The following is a 24,352-nucleotide window of genomic DNA, read 5'->3' as shown; positions in this document are numbered from 1 at the left end:
TTTAGGTTAACAACTCTGGTTTCTCAGTTTAATTGAATCTACTTCAGTTAATTTCCCGTTTCTCATTGACCTTACAGGGAAATAATCAGGCTTCACACAATATAAACTTGTGTAAAATCCACAGCTTTGGTGAAACAGGTTGTGCAAAGTATTCGTACTGAAAACTGTGTGAAAAACATAGGCATAGATTACGTCAAGAGTTCTGGGGAGGAGTGCTGTTATTTCATGTCACAGACTTCTGTCACATACTAGGTATTTTTCCACCCGAACGCTTCCTGTCTTGTGTTTACTGCAGCTGAATCCACAAGCCTCTCTTTTCTTACGTCACATGAGTGCCGTGCTTCACATTTTCTTCTTTTTAATGGGAAAGACTCTGAGGATGTCTCTTCTTTCTGAGTAAAGATGGCTGTACGTAAAATACATACCTAATGTAGAGAAGGAAGTGGCAGAAGTAAGACTGGCGAACCATTCCTCTGGAAAGAACCATGGGTTTAAAATACAGAGTGCTGCCTGCAGTCCAGGGACAGGGAACTTGCAAGGGAGACTCGAAGAAGGATTATTTAAAGAGTGTCCAGATTTTCTGCAGAAGTGGAAGTAAAGCGAACTCCTCTACCTTACTGTTTTGTTTACTGCAAAGAAGGAACTTTCCCCTTTCTTTATGGTAGCTCTCTCCATTTCCCCTAAAGTTTTACATTGGTCTTCTGGTTTATGTGTTGTTCCTATATATCTGATACTTGTTACCTTCTAAAGGTAATAATTATCTTAGGGATTTGTGAAGCTTAGAGCTGGAGCAATTAAAACTTAACAACAGAAGTCTTTTTCCAAATTTCCTGGACAAATTAATTGAGCAAATTTTCTCAACTGTTAAGTTTTTGTTCCATATGTTTTTCTTGAGTCTTTAGCACTCCCAGTTGCCTGCTAGGAAATGCTAGCACATAAGGCCAACAAACAGGAAACAAAACAGATAGCAATGGGAAAACGAGAAATAGCCAAGCTTACTTAGTTTGACATCTATATTTTCTTCGTGTTCTTTGTGTTTACTTGTGTTTGTGGTGAAAACTTCTGTATTTCATACACAAAGCAGCTACATTTTCTGCTAGTAAAACTGTTCCTGTTCAGACAGTGCAAAGAGTGATATATCTGATCTCGTGATGTCCTGCAAAAAGCATTGTAATTTGTAAATGCTTTACTAACAAGATCTAGTTCATCGTGTCAGCCTTCCTCTTCAAATCTCCCATGTTTACAGCCCTTTCTATTAAGGTAGATGGCAGCACAACTCAGAAAGCACAGGAAGCATGCAAAAACAAAACAAAAAAGCACTTACCTATAAAAAGCATCATGAGATACATTTTCAGCACATATGGGAAATAGATGAGTAGGTCAAAGGGCAGCTTTGTGGAGTATGTGCCAAATGATTCAAAATAAGGCAGTGACTGATAGATGGCAAATGCTGTTTAAAGAAAATAGAATCATGAGGGTTCCCCTCCTACATGGACGTGTATATATGTCTGCACGGTTAAAGAATATCCTGAATTTAAAAATGACAATTTTGTGATAACTGCTGAATCCTTTTGCCAAAGCTACAGTTTGATATAGAAATCTGCTTAATGATCAGATTGGCAAGGTCATTATAGCAGTATGATTCGCTGAATTTTTGTCCATATTTTACTTTATTAGGCCTACATAGGTTACAGTGTTCCTTTTTTATTGAACTATAGTTGATATTATGTAAGTTCCAGGTGTACAACATAGTGATTTGCAATTTCTAAAGGTTATACTCCATTTAGAATTACTATAAAATACTGGCTATATTTACATTCCCTGTGCTGTACAATATATCCTTGAAGCTTATTTATTTTAAACATAGTCATTTGTACCTAAAATGTACCTCAAAATACCTGTCTCCTTAGCTACAAAATACCTGTCTCCTTAGCTACAAATAGTTGAATAATATGGAAAATGCTTCATGTATTTCCCTCTTGGAGCTTTATAACACACATTGGTAGAGATTTAGGAAAGTTCTGCAATAAAGAAACTAGTTTCACTCAATGTTTCCTCCTCCCTGTCCCCAGCAGTACTTAATAAAAAAAAAAAATAAAAATTCTGAGGAATGCTGTGAGAAATGCTGACCCAAATTATTCTGAGGGAGAAAGCTGGTGTCAGATAAAACAACGGATGTTTTATGAAACTGTACCCCATGTGTAGATTTTTGACAACATTTCATGGAATGAAATGTTAATGTAGTGTGGTTATGTAAGATGTTAATGTTAGGGTAAATTGGGTGAAGGGTACATGGAAATGATGCACTATTTTTTATAACTTCTTGTATCTAAAATTATTTTTTTTAGTTTCTTTTTTTAAGAAGACAGGAAAAGTCAGGTGCCCACAGCTGCTGGAGCCAGACAGTGGCAATGGCAGAGTCTGTAATTGACACCAAAGCATGCCATCTAAGATTTCCATGGGCAGCACCTAAGTCTCTGGCATTTTATCAGTACAGTTGATTTGATTATTAATATGAACTTGATTTTTCTCTTAAATTATTCAATGGGAAACTATAGTTATTAAAAGATTTTAGAATTATCAGAAGTTAAGTAGGTTTTCTTAACTACGTGTTTTTATACTTTGGGATACTTGAAATACATAGAAACATATAAAGATAAAATTACAGTCACCTATATTCTACCACTCAGAATTAATCATCATTGACATTTTGTTATATTTGCTGTCAAAATTTTCCTGCATTTGCTTTGTTTTTTAATTGCAAGTTTATGAATCTAATTTTAATAAAAGAATATGCATTTTATGACAACCATAGAGAAACACAGCTCTCCTAAAAAGGAGAAGGATTATAATTATGGAATAAAAAGAAAGGTTTCCTATATATTTATTCACCCTTTATTTTTAGGAAAATGTTAGTCCTATTTCTTCTTTATTCCTTTACATATTCTTTATAGTATTTTTCATAGTATATAACAAATTAATGTATTTAATAAATAAATCTTTCAGTGAGTGAGGGGTTTGGTTCTCAAAGAAATGGGTAATCCATTTTTTATGGTTTTCAAGATTATTCTCTAGATTCTTTTGGCATAGTCTGTTTCAAAATTTAATAATTCTTCCTTTTGAAAACAGATTTTAAAACTATACCTAATCTGATTTACTGTAATATAAGCTCCTTTTCTCTGGTAGATAGAAAACATATGGTTGTATCATATATACCTTCCAATTATTGCCAACATCACCATCACTTTACGTTAAGTTTGTTTCTGTATGTTTTCCCTTAGTTACCTTAACATGTGCTCTCTTAATTTATTTATGCCTTGGTTTTTCCAAAACTTTTATCATGTCTGTTTCAGAGTTCCCTACCAGTCTGCCAAATCCATTAGGGAAGGAAGCATATACTCCCCAAATATCCCCAAGCTCTTTGCAAATTTGATGGTTTTAATTATTTGAGTTTAAGCTTTAGGTTTACAGTTAGGCTAGTAATTAGCCTACTTCATGTTGTATTTAATAATTCATTCAGTACTTATTTAGCATATATACTGGGTGCAAAAGATAAAGAAAGGAAGAAACAAAGACAACCCCATAGACCCATAGTGCTTAGAGGCTAGACAGAGAAATAGACATTATCCAAGAATCACACGAATGTCTAATTATAAGTAAGACAGGTCTTACAAAAGAGATTCATGGTGCTATACTAGGGGGAATTGATACAGACAAGGAAACTGAGGAATGCTTTCCTGAGAAACTGACAATAGATATAAGGTAGAGTTAACTGTCACTGGCCGAGACTGGGTTAATTTCTATGGATTAAAATAATCACTGAATCACTAAATGTTAAACCCCTTTAGGATGAGTAAACAGACTTAGAAAGGTTAAATGATTTACCCAAAATTCATGCAGTGAGTTAATGAATTTAAGGGCCAGTACTCAGATGTCTTCATTCCTCATCCAATATTTTGTCTACTATGCCGAGCTGCTTCCCCTTCTAACTTTGTTTTTTAATGCCTTGCTTCTTTGCATCAAGTATGCCAGGAAAGATAACACTGAGTCAGCTGAAGAGTAGCAAAACTAGTAATTTAATCATCAAAAAGTTTCATGAACCACTATAACTAGATTGCTTTTGTCAGTAAGAAAAACAGCAAGTCAGTCTTTTCTTACCTTCAGCGAGAACACACAAAGGATAAATTGGCATCCACAGAGTTTGACTGAGCCATGTCAAGACAGCATAGGAAATTCCTATGACTGATAACATGCTGTAGGTGTACCTGAAAGGAGGTAAGTTTGCTCATAAACATCACTTGCTGCTGATGTCTGGGGAATAACAGAAGAAAATACCTTGCTGTGTACTTAAATACACAGATAAAACTGGAAAGTATGCAAATTCCTTACTTTATTTCCTATAATGTAAGCAGGAGGAGAGGTAAAAAATGGAGGAAGAGGAACCATGTCGGTTTAGCTTGTCTCACGGGGTGGATCACGGATAATCGTGGAGGTGCAGAAAAAAAATGTAACCCTTATTCCCCAGCAAATTACAGTTGCAAGTTTTCTAGATTAGTGACTTCAGTTTCACTCAGAAGTCAAGCCCATTATCTGTAACAGGTAAGTTTTTTAAGACAGACATACTTGTAAATATCTAGGAAGTGAATTTTAAAAATAAAACGTGCCATTTTGTGTGATTAATACAAGTATTGGCCTTAGGAACTTGTTTTGGGAACAGTAGGTCGTCTTAAATATGCCTTTGTGATGTAACAGCTGAGGTGGTCAACACCTTTTTATTTCCCTGACTAGGCGGTGGTTCTCAAGATTAGGTATACATCAGAACCACTCAGAGGGCTTGCTAAAGCACGAATTGCTACACCCTATCCCCAGAGTGTCAGATTCAGTGGACCTGAGAATTTGCATTACAAACAAGTTCCACGTGATGCTGCTGCCACTGGTCCAGAGGCCACACTTCGAACTACCAGAATAGGCAGTACATACATATGGCAAAACAAAATCCAAAGCCCTGAAAACACGAATGTAGAAAAGTAAGTCTTTCTCTCATTCCAGGACCCTAATTCCACTCCTCAGAGGCAATGGCCAATACAAATTTCTTATGTATTCTTTCTAAAATATTTTTGCATATGCTTTTGTCTGTGTGTATACACTATATATACTATACATCAACAGTGCAAGTACTCACCAAACGTGGCATGTTACCGAACTTTTTGTACTTTACTAATGTTAGTGAAAAATGGTATTTCACTACTTTACTTTGATTTTTTTTTCTTATTACAAGAGTAGGTAAGCATCTTTTCATATGTTTAAAAATCACTTTTGATGAAGTCCAATGTATCTTATTTTGTTGTTGCTTGTGCTTTAGGTATTAAATCTAAAAGTCTTATTGTCAAATCCAAGATCACAAAGATGTACCCCTATGTTTTCTTCTAAGAGTTATATAATTGTAGCTCTTAAATTTAGGTTTTTGATCTATTTTAAACTAATTTTTGTATATGATAAGGGTCCAACTTCATTCTTCTGTATGTGGATATCCAGTTGTCCCAGCACCATTCATTTAAAAGACTATTTTCCCCTACTGAATGGCCTTGGCATCCTGTCAAAAATCAGTTGACATAAATATGAGAGTTTATCTTTGAATTATCAATTCTATTCCATGATATATCATTATGTCCATATCACACGCTTGGTTTTTGTTGCTTTGTAGTAAGTTTTGAAATTGGGTAGTGTGACTCTTCCAACTATGCTCTTCTTCTTTAAGATTGTTTTGGCTACCCTGGGTTCCTTGAGTTCCCATTTGAGTTTCTGGGTCAGCTTCTCAAATTCTGCAAAGAAGTTAGCTAGGATTCTGATAGGGATACACTGAATCTGTAGATCGATTTGAGGAGTACTCCATCTTAATAACATTAAGTCTTCAACCCATAAACATGGGATATCTTTCCATTTAATTATATCTTCTTTAATTTCCCAGAAAATGTTTTACAGTTTTCAGTGTATAAGTTCTGCACATCTTTTGTTAAATTTATGTCTAAGTACTTTATTTTTGTGATGCTGTTGTACACAGAATTGTTTTCTTGATTTTATTTTAGGATAGGCCACTGTAAATGTGTGGAATACAAGCTGTATTGGTACAGCTGACCCTTGAACAACACGAGTTTGAAATGTGCAGGTCCACTTATATGCAGATTTTTTTCAATAGTAAATACTATAGTACTACACTATCTGGCGTTGGTTGAATACAGATGCAGAACAGTAGATACAGAGGAACTATGTGTATGAAGAGTATGAAGGACCAACTATAAGCTATATATAAATTTTCAACTGCATGGAAGGTCAGCGCCTCTAATGCCCATGCTGTTCAAGGGTCAACAGTTTATTACTTTTGTGTTCTACAATACAAACTGAACTAGCTTATTCTAATATTCTTTAGTGAATTCCTTAAGATTTTTTATACACAAGATCATGTCACCTACCAACAAAAGTAACTGTACCCCATCCTTTCCAATGTAGATGCCTTTTACATCATTTTCTTGCCTAACTTCCATGGCTAGAACATCCAGTACAATGTTGAATAGAAGTGGCAAGAGTGGACATTGTTGTTTTGTTCCTGCTCTTTGGAGGAAAGATCAGTCCTTCATCATTAACCATCACATTAACTGTGGAGTTTTCATAGATGCTTTTATCAGGTTGAGGAAGTTGCTTTTAAAAAAGTTATTCTAGGCTAAATTGGGAAGATAATTCTACCCTCATTTTACAGAGGAAAAAAATGAGTTTCAAAAAGGTTAAGTATTTAGGAATTTTACTCCTAAGCTAAGAGATATGAAAATCTATTTGCACACAAAAGCTTGTACATAGGAATCCATAGCACTGTTCTTCATGACCAAAAAGTAGAAACAACCCAAATGTCCACCAACTGATAAATGAATAAATTAAAATTGGTATATCAATATAACAGAATACTATTCAACCATAAAAAGGAATAAAATACTGATACTTGTTCCAGCATGGCTAAACCTTGAAAATATTATGCTAGGTTAAAAAAAAGTCAGTCATAAAAAGCCACATGGTGTATGATTCCATTTCTATGGAATGTCCAGAATAGGCAAATCCATTCAGACAGTATGTTAGTGGTTGCCAGGGGCGGGGAAGAGGAGAGAATGGGGAGTGATGGCTAATGCATGCGAGGCTTCTTTTGAGAGTAATAAAAAATGTTCTCAAATTAGACAGTAGTGATGGTTACACATGTCTTTGAATACACTAAGACCCACAAATTTTATACTTTAAAAGGGTAAATATTAAGGTACACAAATTACCACATTTTTTAAGGTTATGTTATTTGCCCAAGATCATATAGCAGGTAAGTAGTGGCAGTGAAGTTCAACCTGAGGTCTACTTCTATGTCCAAAAGTCTTTCCATGACATCATGATGCCATTCTCAGTGCCAAAGCCACTTTGCTAATAGGTCTGCTGAGCTTATCTGAGGCTGAATCGACACTGAAGGAGTCAGACATACCAGAGAATAAAACATTAGAAGGCCACAGTCCCAAATAAAGCTCCACATCTTGTAAACAGGAAGTCACAGGTTACGAAAGTCCCTGAAGTTTGCCCCAAGTCCACAAAACTTTCAGTTAAAAATGAGAAATAACTAAGTTACATGTACAAATCATTATAGTCATTTTAATTCAACAAAATATTTTATTCTAATTCACTCTAGGGCTCAACTCATTATTTAGAATATCTTAACTCAACTAAATTATTTACAGTACAGTAAATAAAGAATTTATATAACCTCAGCTAAAACGCTAGGGCTTTACCTATCCACATCCTGACCTTTCATGCAGGAGGGGCAGTTCTCATTTGTGAGAGCTGAAGCAAGTTTCAAAGTCTCCCCCAAGTGAGCCACTGAGCAAAGGGGGCTTTTACACCACTGCTGGTAGGGATAAAAAGAGATAAGCCTAGGCTCATCTGGTTGCAAAGTTTTAGAATTAGGAGGAAACATAAAACAATCTAGAGCAACAGTTCTTAACCTGAGGCCCAAAGATTCCCAGTGAGTCCGTGAGTCCCATGAAAGAACTCCAGTTATTTGAACCCACGAGAATTGTATACAAAAATGTTTATGGAGATGCGTTTTTTTCCCCAGAGAGATGAGGCCCTATATTTAAAATATTCTTGAATTCACAGAAACCAACTTTGTAAATTCTGACCATGATATAACAAAAGTCTTGCTTTGCTTATTAAAGTAACGTGTACCAAAGCAACTGCAAGGAATGCCTTTCATTAGCAAACAGCTGTGAGGTTTATTCCAAATTGGTGTTTTGCCAAGACTTCTGCTGGGAACCTGAATGCACTGATTTGCTCTTGTAATACCACAGTAGGTTTTCATTATCTTTGATATGCCCATTATGAAAAGCACTAAAAATACATTTTCATATCAAGATGAAATAATTTGAAAAAGGGGTTATGTTTTTCTCTCTCATTCAGAGTAACCAAATGTAAGCAGCTATTACTGGTTTCACTGTAGAAGCAATTCGGCTTTGTTTTAGGAGATTATTTTGCCTCCTTACCTTACCATATCCAATAGATTCCAAAAAATGAATAGAACGCACACCACATATTTCTCTTGGACTTCCTCTTGACTGGTGATCACCACAAAGAGGATGATTATTCTTTCAGTGAGCTAACAAAGAAATAGCAAAGTCAAGAATTAGGATCCTCTGTTAAGCATGGAGGTAATTTTCTAATTTTAAAAACCAGAGTTCCTCTCAAAAGTATGCTTTAATTATATATATACTAAACAGTCAACATGATCTCTGAGGGAGTAGGGTTACGGGTGAATTTCACTTCCTTTTTGTTTTTCTGTATTCTCCAAATTATACACAATGAATAAAAGGATAACATTTTATCTCAATCAGAACATGTCCCTTCTTGTGACATATGCACACGTTTTTACTCATTTTGACAAGCCTTTATGGAGTGTCCACTATGTATTAGACACTAAGATTATATATATAATGAAAGCATGGTCCTTGCTACAGAGGGTAGCAGTAGTAGGAAAATGTGAGGCAGTAACTCTAACACAGAGTGAATAATGCTGTCATTTAAAGGGTTATGTATGGAAGCACAGATGAGGGAGATACTTGTCTGGGGAAAAGATGCAGAGAGATTTATGGAGACAGGCAACATTTCAGATGGATCTTGAAAAATGGACAGAGGTTTGTCAGGAAGACTGGCTAGGTGAATGGGCATCCTAAGTCAAAGGAGCAGCCCGAGCAAAGAGGCAAAGGTGTGAAAATGCAGGGTGTGCTGGGGAGTCCCGAGAGCCCCTGGGGGCTTGAGTCAGGGTGCACAGAAGGAAATCACAGAAGATAAAAGTGATAATGTGTTGGGGGCTGGGCTGCTAAGTTTTAAATGACAGGGCAAGAAATTTCCATTTCATCCAACAGGAAAGCCATCATAGTTTTTTGGGGGGTTTGTGGGGAGGAGGATGGGGGAATAGGGGAGGAAGGGAAGACAAATAACATAATCCTAAACCCTCATAAGCTAGTGGAAAGAATCAACAGATTCATTTTTTTCCAAGTTAATAAGCATTTTCAAATCATTGAGAATGCACACACCTATGGCTTAGCTCCAATTATTGACCTCAAAATATACATTCCTCTTTAAAACCTAAATATAATGTGCTTTCTTACGTTGTATTGATATACTTAGTACATTCTGCATTTTTTCTTTAATAGAACATTTTACTTTCCTCACAAGAGTCAAAGGAAAATATATTTGAGATTGAGGGAGCATATTAGTGATAAAGGAAAGAGGAGGACTGCTTTATATTTTTTAAAGCGGAAGAAAAAGACTGGGATAATCTATGACTTAGAATCACAGGCTGCTAGTCCTAGAAAATCACCGAGTGCTGAGAAATCCAAGATTTGCCAATATTGGGCCACATGATCAGAAATCTGCACACGGAAGCTGTATCAGCGTGTCTATAACCACACTGGTTGGTGAGTCAAGAGGGTCCTTGCTTGGCTAAGGAAATTAGATATGATTCAAACCTTAGTTAGTCAATGGAAGCTACCTCCCTAGCTCTTTTTTCTTTTCTGAATCTTTGTTTACAATGCCCTAGTTTCTTGATTTAATTTAGTTATATTTATATAATGAATTAGACTCAACTGCAGTGATAATTACTGAATGATCCAAGTTTGCTGTCGTGACACCCGGGGGCCTTCAGATATAAGATCTTAGCAGCAAACAAGTACTTAGGCACAGCCTAATCTCACATTTAATCAGTGCCTGCTAATAAGGAAAATGATCTCATTTTTGACAAAAATCTCAAGAGATACACACATGAATGCATAAACACAACACATATTTCTGATTACATGGTTGACTACTGAAAGAGAAAACAAGCTACCTTTTGCTAGATGGATCTCTAGGGGCCCCCCTAGATACTTGCCCAACCCCACCTTTTTACAAATAAGGCAACTGGGAACCAGAGACATTGACTTGCCCAAACTAGTGGCAGACCTGGAAACATATATATCATAAGTCTCCTGGTTTCCAGAGCTGTAGACAATCCCTGATGTCAGACTGCCCCTTAACTGATGAGTCTGGAGGGCAGAATCTGCTAAAAGAGAGAGACTGGAGCTACACACTTAAACTGTAGAAAATCATCACTTGAGGGACTATGGCACGTTAGTGATGGAATCCCAATTGCATATGAGTCAGCAATCAGCATGACCCTCCAAGACACAACCATATACATACATGAGGGTATGTGAAGACCCTCACTTCCATACAATATCAGACTAATTAACAAATTATCTGATGGTTAATTCTAACTTGACCATTCAGTGGCAATACAAAGGGAGAATTTAGGTGGAGATATTCTTAAATTAGTAAAAAGCCAATATTTATTGGTTACTTTGTGCCAGGTTCCAAACATATGCCATCTCATTTAATCTCCATAACGACCCTAAAAAGTAAGTGCTATTGTTATTATCTGCTTTTTACAAAGGACATTGTATTTTACAAAGTTAGTGACTTGCCTACAGATATGGAACCAAAATACAGACAATGTGATTCTAAATCCTTTGTTCTGAAACACTAAGATATTTTTCACCTTTGCTGTTTTATGGGCTACACCTTCACCTAATAACCAGGTTACAGTTTATTCTCTAAAAAAAAAAAGCCTTTCCTCAAAAGTTAAACCTTAAAACAAGAGCCTCCTTGATTTTCTAAATTAACACGAAAACAATTCTGAAGAACAGACTTTTAAAATTTATTACTTCTCTTTACATATAATATTTTGACCAGTTATTTGGAGTTTTACACTTAGGAAAACTTGGCACTTTATCATTTTAAACAAATCCTATGAGAATGTGACAATTACTAATGAATGATCTTGTTTAGTGCAACTCAATGTTTAGTGCAACTCAAACAGGCAGATTTAAAGCATAGCAAAAAAAAACCCCTATAACTTAGGCCAAATTAAACATGGTGGTAATGTGGTCAACACAAAAATATGGTAACTATAAAAAATATTTTGCATTTTTATATTCTATTTGGGAATCCTGAACTCAAGATTAAGCAATGACTAAAACTAAGTTACTACTTTATAAATGGCAGCTAGCAAAATTAGTTTTAAATTACTGAAGGGGTAATATCATACTTCAACCATAGAGAGAATTTCTAGAGTCTTAAAAATAAATTAGTTTTAGCTCCAAAGACTATTATATTACCAAAAGGATATCCCAAACTATTTTAATCCTGTGAAATTTCATTGAGAACTTCAGAAACATACCCTATATGTTCAAAAATCACCAATTACTTTCTTCTGTAAGACAAAGTATTTAAATAATTCTGTATTTTCACTTATTTATTCATCAATCAATACCTATCTATTGAGTTCACTATTCTGAATCCTGGGGGGGATACAGCCCTGTGAACAAGACCAAGTCCCAGCCCTCATGGTATTTTTATCCTAGTTGGTGAGATAGACAGTAAACAAATGTAGCATAATAGTTGGGACTTCAGGACAAATAGCCCAAATCAAAATTTCTGTTCCATCATTTACAATTTACATGACCTTTAACTTTTATTTTAAGTAAATACGCTGGAGATAAAAATAAATTCGGTGTAGGGATTAATATATTTATAGAACTAGAGAGATTAGTACATTTATAGAAATATATTTTTCTACATAGATAATCAAGACTGCTAGTAAATAAAAAAGTTAATCTCAGCATCTTTAAAATTATACTGTGGATATAGCTCTGCAACTATCACACTGAAGAACTCCACTGATCAAATGCAAAAAAAAAGGCAGAAAAATCTAAAATCTTCACTACAGAGTGAATTGTGTATGTAATTCCTTCCCAGGAGGCATCAAAGTTTTGAGACTCTCACAGCACATCACTATCCCCAGTACAGTTTTATTTCTAACAATATAAACCTGTTCTCAACTTAAAACTGGAGAGAAAAAGCTGTATGATTTTATGGCAAAAGAAAGGTAATTTAAATGCAAAGAAGCACCTGCTTCACAGGTAAAAAGAAATTAGGGTGAAACTTGGCTGTTTTCCTAAAAGACTTTATTTTGAGACTCTCTCCTTGGGGATTTCCTTCATATCTGTTCACATAAGAATCTGTTACTGGGAAATCTTTAGAGTGATTTTTGGCAAACATACTCCTGCTTGTCCTTATCAGAAATAGGTGGTGATACTGGTAAAAATTTAAATGGTTCTTGCAATTTGGGCTCACAAATGGAATTTATGTAGGCATAATTGGGAAGTAATAATTCCCAGGGTTTTGATTTACAGATTTTAAAAACTGTAAAGTCAATACATGTGCAGCAGTGTTTACAGCAAAAGTAAGGATGCAGAATTTAGCCATTTTAATTCAGTTATATATAAAGTCTTTGCATTTCAAGCATTTCTCAAAAGGCAAAGGAGTAAACTGGGTAACTCTGAGAGTTTCTTAAAGGCACATCAGCCTAATGTCATGATACAAAGGCTAGTTTTGTAGGTATTTCCCTGCTCCTTGAGTTGAATCATCCTAAAGCCATATTGATAGAAACCTCTTTCCCAGGCTTCCACACAAGCGAAGTCAGAACAAAGCCCTTCAAAATCAGTATTTTAGGGTTGGTAGTATTTCTGCTCCATAAAAGCCAAGTTGTTTCGATTAAATATACTGAAATAAACTAGCTTCTATTTTTTAATCAAGCTAATAAAATATGCAAGCTCATTTGGGAGCAAGGGATTATAGATGCCCAGTTTTCACTTATATTATCACTTTTAATAATAGTTATATGCTGCTTTTGGACCTTTTTTACTTTCTCATTTTATAAATTAAAAATATCAAAAGTTTACTTTACTTATATAATTTTAATTAGCATGTAATTATTTCCCAAAATAGATATCTGTAAACAACTGTTATAGATTTGCCCTTTACCCCTAAAGTGCATTTAAAAAAAATACATAAACTATACATTGCTGTATTAAATTATTATAGTCTTACTGTAAATGGGTTCCCCCCTTTTCCCTTTAGCAATTGTGTGTAATTTTAGAAAATTATAATGGCTTTTCCATAGCTGTCAAAATAAAGATGTGTATAAAACATTTAAAAATGTACAGAAAAAAACAGAGAAAACAAATAAACCCCCTTTACCATATGCACCACGTGATACATGTAATTCTAATTGCTCAACTAGATAACCGTTCCTACTGCTTTTTGGAATTACTTTTTGGAATTACTTATTATTTTTGAAGACTAGTTCCCAAAAAGAGAATTCTGTTGTGACTTAGCAGTTTCACAAAGGTAATGTCAAAACAACATCACAAATGTACAGATATGTTTTTCAACCTACTTGAAAGCAGCTAGACACCATGCATTTTTCAAGATACTGTATACAGTCAGCTATGATTACTGTGTGAGTATTTTAGCCACATTCTCAACTATATCGTTTCTTCACTTAAAAAATGGGGAAACAGGAAAACCAAGAATGATTACACAACCTTAGAGTTTTGTTTGGTTATTTTAAAGCAGGGGCCTCAGAGTCATCTCATAATGAGGGAATTCTTCTAATTGTCTGCAGAACTCTAATAACGGAACAGGGGAGAAAATGAAACTTTAACCTTTGGAGCTGTTTTTGAAGTTTTCTCCAATACCATGTCCACTCTGAAAACCACAGAAAAGACAGTAAATGAACAAAAGAAAGAGAGGACAGATAAAAATCTCAAAGAAATAAAAAGAGAAAGCCAAACAATCACAACAAAAATTAATAATAATCAGCCCAGGATGAGAATGGTAACTGTCTTCCCTACTGTGATCCCTGACTTGTTACTCCTCCCAACAATAAAGCCTTAAAAATCAGATCTCCATCAACAGCAGACTTTGCAACCTCACCTTTGAATAAAAAGTGTCAGTGTATACTCACCATTATTTTTCAATTACCAAACCAGGACATAATTTATTACAGTGATCATGCTTCTGTAAGCCACTACAGTTTCAATTAATAATGATTAAAATCACACTTAAATATTCTGGAATTTCTGGAACTCCAAGAAATCAGATTTCTAAGTTGTATAACAATTTATATTATTGGGCAAACCTCATAATTTTGGAAGCATTAAAAAAATGTGTACATTTTCTAGGCATCTTCAAGGTGCTCTATTTTCTTACAGATTTACCTGTCCTGTTTCTCATTTGCATTCCCCACACTGGCAATAACTAAATTAATACCACTCTTAACTTTGAGACTTCTATTTTACCATGAAATCAGCATTAGCCTAAAAAAGTAAAAGTCCAAAAAATATATACTGAAAGAAAACACAAGCAATTCTCCAAGGAAGACATACAAATGATCAACATCACTAATTATCAGAGAAATGCAAATCCAAACTACAATGAGGTATCACCTCACACCAGTTAGAATGGCCATCATTCAAAAATCCACAAATGACAAATGCTGGGGAGGCTGTGGAGAAAAGGGAACCCTCCTACACTGCTGATGGGAATGCAGTTTGGTGCAGCCACTGTGGAAAACAGTGTGGAGATTCCTCAAAAGACTAGGAATAGACTTACCGTATGACCCAGGAATCCCGCTCCTGGGCATATACCCAGAAGGAACCCTACTCCAAAATGACACCTGCACCCCAACATTCATAGCAGCACTATTTACAATAGCCAAGACATGGAAACAGCCTAAATGTCCATCAACTGATGACTGGATAAAGAAGATATGGTCTATTTATACAATGGAATACTGTTCAGCCATAAAAACCAACAACATAAAGCCATTTGCAGCAACATGGATGCTCCTGGAGAATGTCATTCTAAGTGAAGTAAGCCAGAAAGAGAAAGAAAAATACCATATGAGATCGCTCATATGTGGAATCTAAACAAACAAACAAACAAACCATAAATACAAAACAGAAACAGACTCATAGACTAGAATACAAACTTGTGGTTGCCAAGGAGGTGGGGGTGGGAAGGGATAGACTGGGATTTCAAAATGTAGAATAGATAAACAAGATTATACTGTATAGCACAGGGAAATATATACCAGATCTTATGGTAGCTCACAGAGAAAACAATGTGACAATGAATGTATATGTTCATGTATAACTGAAAAATTGTGCTCTACATTGGAATTTGACACAACATTGTAAAATGATTATAAATCAATAAAAAATGTTTTAAAAAAAAGAAAGAAAGAAAACACAGCTTATATTTTAGATGAGTTTGATCATACACCAAGCAAAACAATTCCATATGATAGAATACAGATTTCATTTAATCTGGGTTGTTAATTCTGGTCTCTAAAATTAGCATAAGGCTATGCTTATGAATCTAAGTTAAGTAATAAACACCAATAAATCCTGTTCCTAAATAATACGCTCCTTCTCAGACAGATATGTACCCCCTTTTTATTTTATAAGGAAATATATTTAAGGCAATTCCATCTAGGTCTTGGCTAGCTAACCGACTATTCTGATATTAGTTTTTACTCTAAGTATCGCCCCAATTTTTATTTTACATTTGCTATGTCAACACTTAAAATACCTTCATCCAAACGAATACTATTTTCTCTATTTTTACTGAGTAAGTAAAATTTATAATCCCCCATAATCTCATAATGCTGAGTTCTTGATAGACTCCTTAGGTTTATACTCCTATTTCCATCTATTAAACCTTCATGGTATTTTAAGCAAACTTTAATAGAAGGATCTATGTCACTCCATTCAACAAAATTTAAGAGGTCTATTTATGTTCTAAGCACTTTGCTAGGTGCTGGCAATATAATCAGATTCTGATATATTATTATTTTTACAAAGCAAACTTGTCATATTTGGCCATTTATCCATTTTTCTAATTTATTTTGCAAATAGTTAAAATGATACTCATACAAATACCTTTTTCTGTAAGTTGTATAAACATATGTGCATATAGTCACCTAACCCTTGTCTCTCCTTATGGAAAATATCACTTTTTTATTTTTCTTGCCTTCATTCAGCAATGATTTCCTATACTGAATCTCTACCAGTGAATTTCCCATCTTCCTTCAAGCTACGTTTAAAAGGAACATGGTCACCTAGGGCTAGAGACATAGTAGAAGGAACAAATGATAGCTAAAACAACAGCAACAGCGACCAGGTATTGTGTTCTCAACTAAATGCTAGGAACATATCCCACCCATTTTCTCAGTTACTCCAGAAGATGCATGTTATTTTCACATCACATGAGAAAATCAAGTTTGGAACAATAACATGACTCGTTTAAATTCATACAAATATTAAGAGGTAGAACTGGAATTTGAATCTAGGTCTGTAGAATCCCCAGGTATATATGATTAGATGCTACACTAGATAAACATGATGATCTCTCCTTTCCGTTTGTATTTAGTAAAAGCAGCAGAATGAACAAGAAAGGGCTGGCGAGTATCCTAATCTCCGGATATGGGTTAAGGGGACTTTTTTTTGATCATCTACTCTCTGCCAGGCCATGTGTGTGTGGTGTCTTTTCCTCTATACAGCCTCTATCAAACCCAGGTGTGAAAGGCTCCAGTCCTATGCCTCTCTGTCCTATACTGCCCAGGGTACAGTGCGAGTGGGAAGTGGATGTGAAATCTCTTCTCAGGAGAGGATCACTGCAGCGATGCACAGCGCAACAAGCATCGTTGCCCAGAATGATTCTAACTGGCTATTCTAACCATGCAGTATTTTAGAATAAGGTAAGTTTTCCACTAAACTCTCTTTGTTAGTGACTTGGGTTGCAAGTTAGCAAAGGTTGGCTTTTGAACTGCCATAAAGTCAAGAGAGGCCATTAATAGAACAAAGTTAAGTATGCAACAGATTCTATAATACAAATAATGTGATTAAAACCTACCTGCAGAAACCTAGGAAGAAGATGGTTTGACTCGATGCCAACATATATGTGCAGCAACTCCAAGAGGGAAATGGACTGGCAAAGTCGCATCACAAGTCCAATTGCATAAAAAGTGTCAACCATTGAATCTGTGTCCAGTGAATTAAAAAAACAGATATAGTAAGTAAAACCTAGATCACAACCCAAATCTATGCAGCACTTTCAAATAAAATTCAGATTATTTACTTCCTTTTTCACTGTACATGGGAGAAATTTCCCAAATAGATTACTAAATTATTACAAACACTGTGCAACCAAAGAAAGCACTTCATATCATTGTACATTTTAATTGCTCCTCTTCCAAACAGAATGTAAAACTTGAAAAATAAGGCTCCATGGCCAAAGCTAAAGCATTTATTCCCCACTTATGAGATTATAAAGCAATTCCCACATCAAAGTAACCAGCTAGAATCTAGACTACACCAGTGAAAACAGGCTGGAGGTAAGTTTATTGTGTTCACACCTTGTCCATTGACAAGAAAATGACAGAGATGAGAAACTATGATTTCAGAGAAGCTTTATGGAAATGACAGTACTGATGCCATGATATCAAACATCTTACATATATCCAGCATTTGTGTCCCATATATACGTGGTTAGTGCTTTCTGGATTTTTTGTGGGTTTTAAACACAAGGACTTGGGCCCATTGCAGAGATTTCTATAAAAGAAATACTGCATTTGGAGACAGCTGAAATGGGAGGGAAACAAATGTTCCTCTAAATAGGATAAAAGTGTTGGTTTAAATTTTAAAGTGAAATCCTGCCATGTTAAGAAACGTCCAGGGAAGTCTTGGTTGTCTCCCCTCCCTAGTTTATTCTTCACAGGATAATAATTTACCAAACCCTAAGTGTTTCTCTTCTTAGCAGTTCTGTGAGGGAGACATTATCATTGTCCCTAACTCACAGACGATTCCCAAGGCACAGGCAGTCCGTGCTCTTACCCACGCCCCTGCACCTGCTACAAGAGCGTTATCCGTCTCACAGCTCTGGGAAGGAGCATGGGAGCAGGTGTCACTAGTTTAGGTGCTTGACTGCTGTTGAGCTACTTAATTCACACAATGATTCAGGAATTGTACTGAATCCCACATAGTTCTTTACAGTCCACCTTCCACACGAACGGGTTGTGCTTCTTTAATAATAAGCAGCTTCTATAATTATAATGGCAGGATAGCAATTAAGAAATAATATACTGCTGCCTAAGGCATTTTTTCCCCCACTGGAAAGGCCAGGCAGCATAAGAAAGAGTTTGTTGTTTGTTGTGAATGACCTATAATATGCCCACAAAGCTACAGATAACTCCCAAGGTATAGATAATGATTTTTTTTCCTAAAAATATGAGAAGTCTTCCCAACGCCTGTGTTTTCCTCTGCTTGAGGACTCCCAACACTCCTAGTTGAAATTCAAGCCTCAGGTTGTATCTTTGGAGGTTCTTAACAAAGGCAGGAATTTATCTGCAGATTTGCAGTAAGAAAAAACAACATAAAACAGTTTATGGTACCTCAGAAGTAGATTAATTCTTTTATAATACAGAAGTCTGAATTGATGAGCCCAGCATGACTTTTCCCAGATATATTCTTCGTAATTGTTTTTAGCTGAAACTAGCAGTTGCTCAAATTGTCAAGTCATGCAACAGCTGTCAACTGTGATGACACTTACCCATGTGGGGAAGGAAAATGAAAAGAATGTTCTTTTGACAGTCATTTAGTGATTCATTTTTTCAAAACTGAAATGCATTTAAAATCTTCACTTTTTAGGAAAGTGGAGGAAGCTTATGACTTAAACCATTAATGCTAACTCCCACAAAGGTGACGAGTCATCTAAAAAGTGTCATTTCCTTAGGGACACATTACCCCTTAAGGGGACCAAATAGAAGCCTGAGGAATATAAAGTTTGTCTTTCATTTGTTAGTAGTTCCCAGTTACCTCAAACCTGGGGAATAAAAAACAAGAGAAGAATTGGTTAATTCCTGGTATCTCTGCACAAACAGAATTCTATACTGGAATTTACAGATTTCCTCAAAATACACCAAATCTGCTAAGGTTTGGTGCAGAACCAAAAAGGAATAGTGAAATGGCACCACCCCAATGCCATGTCTGTGTTTTCAGGGCAAATGCCTACTAGCAGGAAGCCAGACCCCTTTCCCTCACCTTACCTCCCCACTTCTCCAAAAAGGTTTTGGTTTTTGCAGTACAAAAGAAGTACGGTTACTGGAAAATATGGCCCCTAAATTTTAGAGAAGTGAAGGATATTAGGTGAAGTTCATAGAAGTTAAATTGTTAAAACCAGGACTAGGTGAAAGCAAGGATTAAAAGTGAAAAATTCAAAACTGTTAGGGCTTTTTTTTTTTTTTTTTACCTTTTCCAAATGAAAAGAATCTGACCGTCATATTTGTAAATATCCATGAGTGGCCACAGAACTGGATTAAGTAGTAGATGAAAAGATAGGCATTCTTCCTATACCTATAATAAATACAGGAAAATACTTCTTTTAAACACATGAAATACTTTATAACCACCCTTTCAGCAATATACACATCTTTTAACTAACTTACAGGCCAACCAAGAGACCAGCAAGAGACAACTATTCTGTATCAGGTTCTTTTATTTGGTTACCCGTCTGAAAGCACTATCTGCTCAAGCGAGCATCCAGAGTTTGTGTGAAGCCAAATATTCTGTATTTCACAATCCACTTTCATCTTTGATAGAGCTCTAACCTTGCTGCTCCCCAAAGGACTAAAGAAAGCATTGCAAAGTTGGTTTTGAATGTTTTTGAAAAGAAAAGATGGATAGAGAGGGGCTGATGTGGTCACTATGTTCATGTATATTCCTGCTAAATGCAGAACTTGAACAATAACTAGTTTTATAGTTACAAGAGGGGAGAAGTGAGGGTGGCATTCCCAAGTGGTGAGTAATTCAGTCATTGGACACACCTGATTTGTGAATGCATTGTGTGACTGGGGTATCTCACCACTGTCACTGCCTCCTGTTATATTTTCCAGGGGCAGATAGTGTCCTTCACCAGACACGTGTAGAAAGCAGTTAGTTTAGTCTCTCAGGTCGAAAAAGGGAAGTCACGCAGGGTTTTAAAATGGGTGCTGGGGAGATGACTAAGAGAAGACTGACAGATACACGTTTGAGTCAGAGAAGGCATCCTTTGAAGTGTTGCCTCTGGGCTCAGAAAAGTGGTGAGAGAGATCCTGCCAGTGTAGACAAGGTTTTCTCCTAGTGGGAGATGTGAAACCTCAGAGAAATTAGGCAAGTAAGTTGAGAAGCAGATATAGTGTAGCTTGATTATTCTCGGGCACCCCTACAGGTGACTGAAGTAAGACTAAAGGAGTAGGGAAGGGGAATTCCTCCCCTAAACCCGCATCAGAATCATCTGGCCGGTGGGTTAAACATGCACATCCCAAGGTCTACCCCTATTCCACCGAGCCGATTCTTCTGGAATTGGGCTCCGAAATCTACACACGTGATTGGTATTTATGCAGCAGGTATATAACAACATCTCCCTGCAACACTGGGTTTGAGAAAGGGAAGGGAAGGGAAAGGAAGGGGTAGGGGTGGGGGGAGAGGAGGAGAGGAGAACGACTGGCAGAGAGCGCACAATAGAAGGGTAGCCATTTGCCATTTCCTCATCTGTAAAATGGGGGAAGTAACAGTTATTCTTAAAGTTTCCGAGAGAAATGAATTGGCTAATACCTGTCCAGAACTCCAGGGAGTGCCAGGGGCAAGGCTGCGCGGCGCTGGCGGGTGCCCGACTAGGTGCTGAGTCGGGGGGAGCCCCTCCCGGCAGCCCCTCCTCCCGCACCCCCTCGCCCCCGGCCTCGGCCGGGCGCCCTACCTGGGCTGCAGCCAGGCGGGCAGCGACACGGGTCCCATGGGCTGCTGTCGCCAGGCCCTCCAGCGCCGTCCGGGAAGGAACACCCGCCGGGGAGAGCGGGACGGGTGGCCCGGCGGCCGGGCGCGGAAGGGCGGGGCCTCTCCACACTCAGCAATTTAAGAAAGAAAGAAAGAAAGAAAAAAAAAAAAAAGCCTCAGGTCGTGCAGTGGGCACCAAATGAAAATCAAGTTCCTGAAGTTCCTTAGGCGGCGCGAGCGCGGCAGCACGCGTGGCACTCCCGGGCGCGGCAAGTGCACGGGGCTGGGTCGGCCAGGCGCCGACCCCACCACCACTACCTCCCCGCAGGGTCTCCAAGCTCCGCATCCGACTTTCTAATCTCTGGGCTGAGACTGCGTGGCAGCCTCGGGCAAATTAATGGCCCCTTCCTCCTGACCCCTGACCCCCAGAAGCGTGCAGACGCTCCATCCCAAAGCCTCCTGGGATGCGTGGGCCCCCCCCCGGGGGGGGTGCACTTCTCTTATTACCCTCACCTGTGAGAGCTGTTTAGCGAGCGAGCTCGTGAGCAACCTTCCCTAACACCTTTTCAGCGAAGGGACGTGATTCCTGCAGTATGGCATCCTTGCCCTCTCATCGCCCCTGGGTCCTCACTGATGCTCGCATATCCTTTTATTCACGTTGTGTTCAGCTCCCTATCCTTTGCCCAACACTCAGAAAACCTTCTGCTGATCTCTCAGGCCTGTGGCATCGCTGTCTTCTTCATGCTCTGGTGACCCACTTCCTACTGTGCTGATAAGAAAGAGGACATCCTTTATAATTACATTTACATAAAATTCTAGAAAATGGAAGCTAATTTATGAAGACAGAAAGCAGAAAGTTGTGGCTGTTGTTTTTTCTTTCAGTGCTTTAAAAATACCCTTCCACAGCCTTCTGGCTTACGTTGTTTTTGATGATTCTTATCATTGCCCCAAATATATTATGCATCTTTTTTCTATGATTGCTTTTAAGACTTGATCTTCTTATTTTAAGGTCTAAAGTAGTCATTACCGGAGGGGTAGGATGGCCCTTCTAAGGCATGACATTTCTTGGGTCTCAACTAAATAACCGGAGTATTTAGTCTCTCTGTTCTGGTTGTTAGGCACTCCAACATCTTTGTTGGAAAAGCTCTGAATTTGCTTGGCTTACATCTCTCAGTAGCTGTGGTCAGCCAAGCACTGCAGACCTCGGCCTGGCGAAGGACACGAGGGGATGCCTACACAAACATCTGGAGCTCAGTCACTGCGTAGTTCTCTCCTTTCCAATTTCTTACCGCACAGTTCCAACCACTTCAGCAGCCCTGAACTCTGATCTTGGGTTTCCCTGCTCAGCAGGGCTCCTGTTGTTTGGGATTTACTCCCCTGCGCCACACGTTAGGACACGCCCCAAGAGAAAGCTGGTGTGAGTGCCGAGCGCTCCCTACTACATGTTCTCCTCTCCCAAGATCACAGCCGCACATTCTCTCTTGTCCAGTGCCTGAAAATGGTTGACGTGGGGGAGGGTGTAGCTCAAGTGGCAGAGCACATGCTTAGCACGCACGAGGTTCTGGGTTCAATCCCTGGCATCTCCTCCGAAAATAAATAAGTAAACTTAATTACCTTCTGCTGCCAAAAAAAAATTTTTTTTAATTTAAAAAAAAGTTGATTTATATATTTTACCTAGTTTATAATTGTTTGTGGTGTGATACCAATTATTCCACCACGGCGAGAATCAGAATCAGTTGTCCAGGTTAGTTTTCTACGTAACTGACACTTAATCTTCCAACACAGGCATCTACAAAAACAGTAAAGATTTTTGATAGAAATTGTTGTAAAATATAATATGTATTTTTCCTGACTTTTAAAATCAAACTTTAAATACAATTTAACTCTTTACCAAGAAATTAGTCACAGTTACAAATAAAATTTGTCATATCATGCTGTGCACACTGATGCTGTTAAGAGCTCTTGAAGAGACCTTGACACTTACAAATAAATGAATGCACTGCTACTAAAGTTTGTTTAGCACCTCCCTCCACGTGAGTGTCGTTCCCTGTCCATCTTCATTCCCTATTCATTTTCTTTTTCTTCCAGTTGACCTTTGGAAACCTAAGTTATCTCTCTTACTTTAGTTTATACACAGCATGAAATATAAATCTACTCCCCAAATTGCAATTATTTGGCGCACTCCAATGCTTAATACAACTGATTTTTGTTTTTATCTCTTATTTGGAATTGTCTCCTCCATCGTTACAGATTATGAATCTGTTGCATGCAGCCCTTTTGCTTCATCTGTAAAATAAAGTAAATAAACTGACATGGTTATGAGAAATATGACCAAAATAAAACCAAATAATGATATTCATAATTATTATAATCACAAATACAGCTAAATATATCGAGGGCCAACTATTGCTAGTCTCTATTCTAAACATCTTATGTGATTTAAACTCACTGGCTCCTCCAGCAAAGCTATGATGAGTGTCATATTAGTATCTCCATTCTACAGCTGAGGAAACTAGCATACAGATAATTTAAGTAAATTACCTAGGATTAATGCTACCAGCAAGCAGTGAAGTTAAGAGTCGAACACAGGCAGACTCAGGTGATTGAAAACTGCCTTTACATACGTAACTGTTTTTTAAATACTGAATTTAAAACTTTGCTTCTGAATCCTAAGAGGCAGTATTGACTAAACAAACAGAACGTTTGGCTGATCTTCACACTAATTTAAAATCCAGCCTGGGTTCCAGAGATGTTTTCCCCTTCAATTTAACTTGATTACATCTGAAGCTATTGAGACATCCACCCATCCCCATCACACTGATCATGGCAGCTGTCACATTAAAGCAATCGAATCTATCACCCTCAAGTCATGGCGACGAATAAGCCCTCCCTCTCCTTTGACTGTGCCTTTCACTCCAGAGGTTGCCTTATCTCTCTCCTTCCATTCACAGCCAAGCTGGCGTGCTTTTCAGACCCTGTCTTCCTGGGTTTTCTCCTTCACTTGCCACTGTTAACCACTTCCTGCTTCTTTAAACCCTCTGTGGCCCACTGTGGTCCTCTGCCTCTGTCCTCGCTCATTC

General features: G+C 37.4%; 1 protein-coding gene across 3 annotated transcripts; it reads right to left on the bottom strand.

Moving 5' to 3' along the window:
* HACD4 (3-hydroxyacyl-CoA dehydratase 4) lies at positions 1-21,952 on the bottom strand. Of its 3 annotated transcripts, XM_064490169.1 has the most exons (8): positions 21,786-21,952; positions 21,256-21,401; positions 19,771-19,874; positions 17,377-17,504; positions 8,562-8,674; positions 4,159-4,265; positions 1,325-1,450; positions 1-425 (listed from the first exon to the last, which is right to left on the bottom strand). In XM_064490169.1, the coding sequence occupies exons 2-8, from the start codon at positions 21,291-21,293 to the stop codon at positions 343-345; spliced, it is 699 nt and encodes a 232-aa protein (XP_064346239.1). In that variant the 5' UTR covers positions 21,294-21,401; positions 21,786-21,952; the 3' UTR covers positions 1-342. The 3 variants fall into 3 exon arrangements, with proteins under 3 accessions (XP_064346239.1, XP_031305487.1, XP_031305488.1); XM_031449627.2 differs by lacking the exon at positions 21,786-21,952 and having other exon boundaries at positions 21,256-21,670; XM_031449628.2 differs by lacking the exons at positions 21,256-21,401; positions 21,786-21,952 and adding an exon at positions 21,114-21,221.
* Between the last annotated feature and the right edge of the window lie 2,400 nt (positions 21,953-24,352).

Source organism: Camelus dromedarius, chromosome 10 (genome assembly GCF_036321535.1).
Source record: "Camelus dromedarius isolate mCamDro1 chromosome 10, mCamDro1.pat, whole genome shotgun sequence".
NCBI classification, from domain to species: Eukaryota; Metazoa; Chordata; class Mammalia; order Artiodactyla; family Camelidae; genus Camelus; species Camelus dromedarius.
Note: the sequence above shows the minus strand (reverse complement) of the source record. Positions and strands in the feature narration are given on the sequence as shown.

Excerpts from the sequence above, each read along its gene's own strand:
- HACD4 (XM_064490169.1), bottom strand. The coding sequence starts at position 21,293 with ATGGGACCCGTGTCGCTGCCCGCCTGGCTGCAGCCCAG. Across the intron at positions 17,505-19,770 it reads ATTCTTTTCATTTGGAAAAG|ATTCAATGGTTGACACTTTT; the intron begins GTAAAAAAAAAA and ends CACTGGACACAG. Across the intron at positions 8,675-17,376 it reads TTCTTCCTAGGTTTCTGCAG|CTCACTGAAAGAATAATCAT; the intron begins GTAGGTTTTAAT and ends TTTCTTTGTTAG.